Source organism: Macaca mulatta, chromosome 11 (assembly GCF_049350105.2).
Source record: "Macaca mulatta isolate MMU2019108-1 chromosome 11, T2T-MMU8v2.0, whole genome shotgun sequence".
Classification (NCBI taxonomy): Eukaryota; Metazoa; Chordata; class Mammalia; order Primates; family Cercopithecidae; genus Macaca; species Macaca mulatta.
The window spans coordinates 121,211,719-121,217,805 of NC_133416.1; the positions used below are offsets into that span (position 1 = coordinate 121,211,719).

Sequence of the window (6,087 nt, forward strand, 5' to 3'; positions counted from 1 at the left end):
GGTCCGCAGATTAATATTCCCCATGTCTTCCCCAACAGTCTCCAGACTGGGAGAGGAATATAAATACAGTGTTGGACAATATCCCAGGTCAACAACTAAAACACAGTGATGGAATGAAAGAGGTTGTGGGAGCAGGGCATTCGCCACAAGGTGGGAGTTGTCACCTCCCCGGGAAGAGTTGGGTTAGGAGTCAGGTACCAAACAACCGGTTGTGAAACCGTAAGCAGTCACTATTCCTCTTTCCCCGGGATCAAATGGGGATAAGCCCAGGATCCCGCCCTTTTTGAGTTCGGAATTGGCCCGGAGTCCTGCCCCAGAGCAAAAAATCTTCCATTACCTCCAGGCATCTCCTCCCTACCTCACAGCTCCCGGCTGGTCTCATTTCAGATTCCCAACTCCTGCCTCTGCACTCACCCCATTCGGGAGATTCTTCACGATCAATCGCGACATGGCGCAGAGTCCCCGCTGTTTTGATTCCAACACAACTGGACAGCGTCTTCCACCAACAACTTTCACGCTACCGCCCTGGGCGCCGCCATCTTTGCCGACCCGGAACACAGTCATGTGGCTGAGACCTCTGCCTGATCTGTCCGGAAGTAGGCGTGGCTAAATCAAAGCCACTCAGGGAAGTCACACCCTACAAGGGGTGGGCCCGGGCGCTTGCATTTTGCGCAGGCGCAGGGTTTTGGGCGGATTCTGGAGATGCCAATGCAGCGGCGAAGGCAGCAGGGGGTGCCGGTCCCTAACGTGCGCTGGGTCCGCTTGGTGTTAAGGGTCGCGCCAACAGGGCAGTCGCGTTCTCGCCGTTTTCCTACTTTATTTTTATTATTGAGCCCTAGGACCGCCCTGAGAACGGGGGCAAGATTAGGGACCCTTGCGTTCCTCGTAGAAATGGGGAAAGTGAAGCTTAGAGAGATTGCCAGCCAACATAAATCAAGTATTGAGCCTTTTGTGTAAATACTTGGAATGAGCATGTTGGAAATAAAGGCTCTCATTTTGCAGGCAGATAAACTGGGAATCGTGCGTGTAAAGCAGCTTGCTCAAAGTCTTGTAACTATGAATTGGAAAGTCAGATTCGAACTAGGGGCTGCCTAGGGCCCTACAATGAGTCTCTACGCCTTCAACCCCAACACCACAAGCATTTTGCCTCCCTTCCTAATGTTTGGAACTCTCAGCTGGCCGATCTTCTAGCTGAGATATCTTGGCCAAAATGGCCTCTGAGCCTTTGTGTCTACTTCTGTAAAATGGGAATAATTCTTTATTATGCTAGGGGTTAAGGAGGTGAGAATGTAAAAGGGATGTTATCTTCCTATTGCTTCTCTGAGCATTCTCAGTACCCACTCTTGGATGGAGACAGCCCGTGAAAACCCCTATTTTCGCTCTTGAATGACAGTATTTCCTTTCCGTTTCCCCACAGTGCCTCAGCTGCACTGGACGTTGCTCCCACGCTTTTGCAATTTCCTTCACCTAAAAGACATTCCCTCCTCACTTCTTATTGTTAACAGCTTTATCACAAACCATACAATTCACCCACTTAAAGTGCACAATTAAACGGTGCTGAGTATATTTACAGAGGTGTGCAGCCATCACCACAGTCAATGCTAGGACATTTTCGTTACCCCCAAAGAAACACCGCACCCTTTAGCTATAACCTGCCAATTCTTCCCTCTCCCTTCCCCCTGATAACCACTAATCTACTTTCTGTCTCTATGGATTTGTCTATTATGGACATTTCATATAAATGGAATAATACAATATGTAGTCTTTTGTGACTGACTTCTTTCACTTAGCATAATGTTTTCAAGGTTGTTCCATGTTGCAGCATGAATCAGCACTTTATTTATTTGTTTATTTATTTGAGACAGTTTCTGGCTCTGTCACCCCTACTGGAGTGCAGTGGCACAATCTCAGCTCACTGCAACCTCTGCCTCCCAGGCTCAAGCCATCCTCCCACCTCAGTCTCCTGAGTAGCTGGGACTACAGGCACATGCCACCATGCCTGGCTAATTTTTTTTTTTGGTAATTTTTTGGTAAACACGAGGTTTCAACATGTTACCCAGGCTGGTCTTGAATTCCTGGGCTCAAGCAATCCACCTGCCTTAACATTTCAAAGAGCTGGGATTACAGACGTGAGCCACCACACTTTTTTTGCTGAATAGTATTACATATATGGATGTACTACATTTTATTTATTCATCAGTTGATGGGCATTTGGGTTGTTTTCACCTTGTGGCTATTGTGAATAATCTGACTGTGAACACTTACCTATAAGTTCCTGTGTTGGCATATGTTCTTATTTCTCTTGGCTATATTCCTAGGAGTAGGATTGCCTGATCATATGGTAACTCTATACTTAACCTTTTAGAACCTGCTAACCTGTTATCCAAAATGGCTTCCCCATTTTACATTCCTAGCAGCAGTATATGAAGGTTCAAATGTCTCCCACATCTCCTCCAATGTTTGTTATTGGTCTTTATAATAATAGCCATTCTCGTGGGTGTACAATGGTGACTCAATATGGTTTTGATTTGCATTTCCCCGATGACTAATGAAACAGCATCTTTCATGTGCTTTTGGCCACTGGAATATCTTTCTGAACCCACTCCCATCCCCTCTCTAAGACCAGCTCAAGCATGGCGTCCTCGAATATGCCTCTTTCCTACTGAGACCCAAATGCAGGGAGCTCATACGTCTGCCACAGCATAAACCTACAGAAATCGCTGGTGAGGAGCACACGGTGTAGGTTGAGAGTTATAGATGAGGCCACTTGTTCTCTCCACATTATATTGCCAAAGGGGCGTCCTTAGATCTATCTTTGCAAAGCATCACACCGGGCACCAGGAAGAGACAGGTAATAGGAGTTCATTAAATGCTAATTGTAAATTAAGGTCTGTCCGTTCAACAGAATTCCATGCAGTTGTTAAAAAACAGGTAGGTATGTAGCTATAAATGTTTTTGAAGGAAATGCATCAGTCAGCAGGACGCAGATGTATACTCAAAAAGATTTAATGAAAGAAAATCTGGACAAGAAGCTATTTACGGAAGTGTGGGCAGTGTAATGGGATGAATGATCCCCCCTCCCCTCACCACCACACACACTGGGGGCATCCTGACCCCTGGAAGCTGTAAATGTGACTTTATTTGCAAAAAGGGTTGTATTAGTTTGTTCTCACGCCGCTAATGAAGACATACCCGAGACTGGGTAATTTATAAAGGAAAGAGATTTAATGGACTCACAGTTCCACATGACTGAGGAGGCCTCACAATCATGGTGGAAGAGCGAGGGATGTCTTATATGGTGGCAGGCAAAGAGAGGATGAGAACCAAGTGAAAGGCTTTCCCCTTATAAAACCATCAGATCTCGTGAGACTTATTCACTACCATGAGAACAGTGTGGGGGAAACCACCCCCGTGATTCAATTATCTCCCACCGGCTCCCTCCCAGTACACATGGGGATTATGGGAGCTACAATTCAAGATGAGATTTGGTGGGGACACAACCAAACCATATCAAGGGTCTTTGCAAATGTACTTAAGGATCTCAAAATGAGATCATCCTGAATTATCCTGGTAGACCCTAAATCTAGGACCCTCTTAAAGGACACACAGAGAACATCATGTGAAGGTGGAGGCAGAGTCTGGAGTGATGCAGTCACAAGTCAACGAAGACCTGGAAGCTGGAATAAGCAAGGAAGGGTTCTCCCCTGGAGGTTTTGGAGGGAGCATGGCCCTGCTGGTACTTTGGGGGCTTCTGGCCTCCAGAAATGTGACAGAATAACTTTGCATTGTTATGCCATCTAATTTGTGGTAATTTGAGACAGCAGCTACAGAAAATGAATACGGAAGGGTTAAGGGAACCAACAAAGGACGGTCAAACCCCAGGGCCCAGCAACAGTGGGGAGCTATCACCACCCCTGGGGCTGAAGGGCAGAGCGGGACATGTCATCCCAGGGCCTCAGTGATGCCAGAAGCTGTGGAAGAGGGGCGTGCTTTAAGGACTAGAGCTATAGAGAGATACAGCCACTGTGGAACCACAGGTGTGTGTGTGTCGGGAATAAATACCCTGTCGCCTCTTTCTCTTCCCAGCTGTAGTTTCCTACTGGAGCCTCCCCTTGGCTGAACCAACGGGAAGCTGGAGGCATGGTCACAGGTGTTGCAGTGCACACAGATTGCATCTGGGGCACAGAGCAGGGTGGAGGAGCAAGCTCAGGGAACAGGAGATGGGGTGTTGGAGAGGAACTAGCACATGGGACAATCTCCAAAATATATCGTTAAGTGAAAACCAGCAATGTACTAAGTAATTTATTACGTATACTGTCACTTAGGTTAAAAAAAGAAAACGGGAGGGAGGTGGGCAAGGATACACAGATAGTTGTCATGTTTGTTGACAGGGTACTCGTAAATTTCCAAATTTATTGTCTTGCAGTTCTGAAGGCTAGAAGTTCAAGATGAAGGTGTTGGCAGTGCTGATTCCTTCTGAGAGCCATGGGGGTGAATCTGTTCCTCCTGTCGCACTTCTGGTGGTGTGCTGACAATCTTTGATACTCCTTGGCCTGTAGACACGTCACCCCAACCTCAGCCTTCATCTCCACATGACAGTCTCCCTGTGTCCACGAGTTTGTGTACAAACTTCCCCATTTTATAAAGACAACGGTCACATTGGATTAGAGCTCATCCTAATGACCTCATTTTAACATAGTTACTTCTGTAAAGACTGTTTCCAAACAACGTCACTTTGTGAGATATGAAAGGTTAAGACTCCAGCATAGGAATTTGGAGGGGACACTATATATGACTTATGTAAGCAAAGGTGATCTCAAAAGATATGTGAGGAAGTGGTAACAGCAGTTGCTTCTGGGGAGGGGACTGAGGAAGTGGGTATAAGGATGGATGGAAATGTCGTTTACCTTGAGTAACCTCTTGTAATTTTGATATTTCATTATGAAAAAATTATCTATTATTTTTAATACATAAAAATGTTAATCATGTACAAACTACATCTGCATGTATTTATACTTAACTATAGGGTAAAGTCAACAAGCATGTATATTAATTGTGGTCATTTCTGAAGGGTGGCTTTGGAGGGGTGAAATTGTAGGGAGACTAATAAATCTCTATGTATCTATTTTGGGTTTTGTCTTTTTTTTTTTTTTTTTTTTTTGAGACAGTAACTGGGATTATAGGTGCACACCACCATGCCTGGCTAATTTTTTGTATTTTGAATACAGATGGGGTTTCACTATGTTGGCCAGGCTGGTCTCAAACTCCAGACCTCAAGTGATCCACATGCCTCGGCCTCCCAAAGTGCTTGGATTACAGGCAGGAGTGACTGTGCCCGGCCTTTTTTTTTTTTTTTTTTTTTTTTTCTGAGACAAGGTCTTGCTCTGTCGCCCAAGCTTGTGTGCAGTGGTGTGATCATGGCTTACTGCTGCCTCGACCTCCTGGGCACAAGTGATCCTCCTTCCTCAGCCTCCTAAGTGGCTGGGACTACAGGCATGAATCACCACACCCAGTTAATTTTTAAATTTTTTGTAGAGACAGGGTCTGGCTTTGTTGCCCAGGCTGGTTTCAAATTTCTGGGCTCAAGTGATCCTCTCGCCTTGGCCTCCCAAAGTGCTGGGATCACAGGTGCACGCCACTGTGCCTGGTCTGTATATGTTTTAAACCAGAGATTGGCAAACTTTTTCTTAAACAGCCAGAGAGTAAGTATTTCAGGCTTGGTGGGCTATGTGGTCTCTAATGCGACGACTCCACCCTGCTGCTGTATTTTGAACACATCCAGAGCTAACATGTGTGGCCATGTTCCAATAAAACTTTATTTACAAAACCAGGAAGCTACCCCATGAGCTGTAGTTTTAAGTTACAGGATTATGGGATGTATTGGTTTTCTATGGCTTCTGTATTAAATTACCAGAAACTGGATGGCTTCAAACAACAGAAATGTATTCTCTTGCAGTTCTGGAGGCCAGGAATTTAAAATGAAGGTGTCAGCAGGGCAGTGGCCTGTCTAAAGGCTCAAGGTGGGAGGATCCTTTTTTGTCTCCTCCAGCTTCTGGTGGCAGTAGGTATTCCTTGGCTTGTGGCTGC

General features: G+C 45.6%; 1 protein-coding gene across 2 annotated transcripts in view; it reads right to left on the reverse strand.

Annotated features, from left to right (window-relative positions):
- RBM19 (RNA binding motif protein 19) overlaps positions 1-551 on the reverse strand; it is a 142,895-nt gene extending 142,344 nt beyond the window's left edge. For both annotated transcript variants that reach the window (XM_015152890.3, XM_077953224.1), the window contains exon 1: positions 415-551. In XM_015152890.3, the coding sequence (XP_015008376.3) occupies positions 415-450 (36 nt within the window). In that variant the 5' untranslated portion in view covers positions 451-551. The remainder of the gene's footprint in view (positions 1-414) is intronic.
- Between the last annotated feature and the right edge of the window lie 5,536 nt (positions 552-6,087).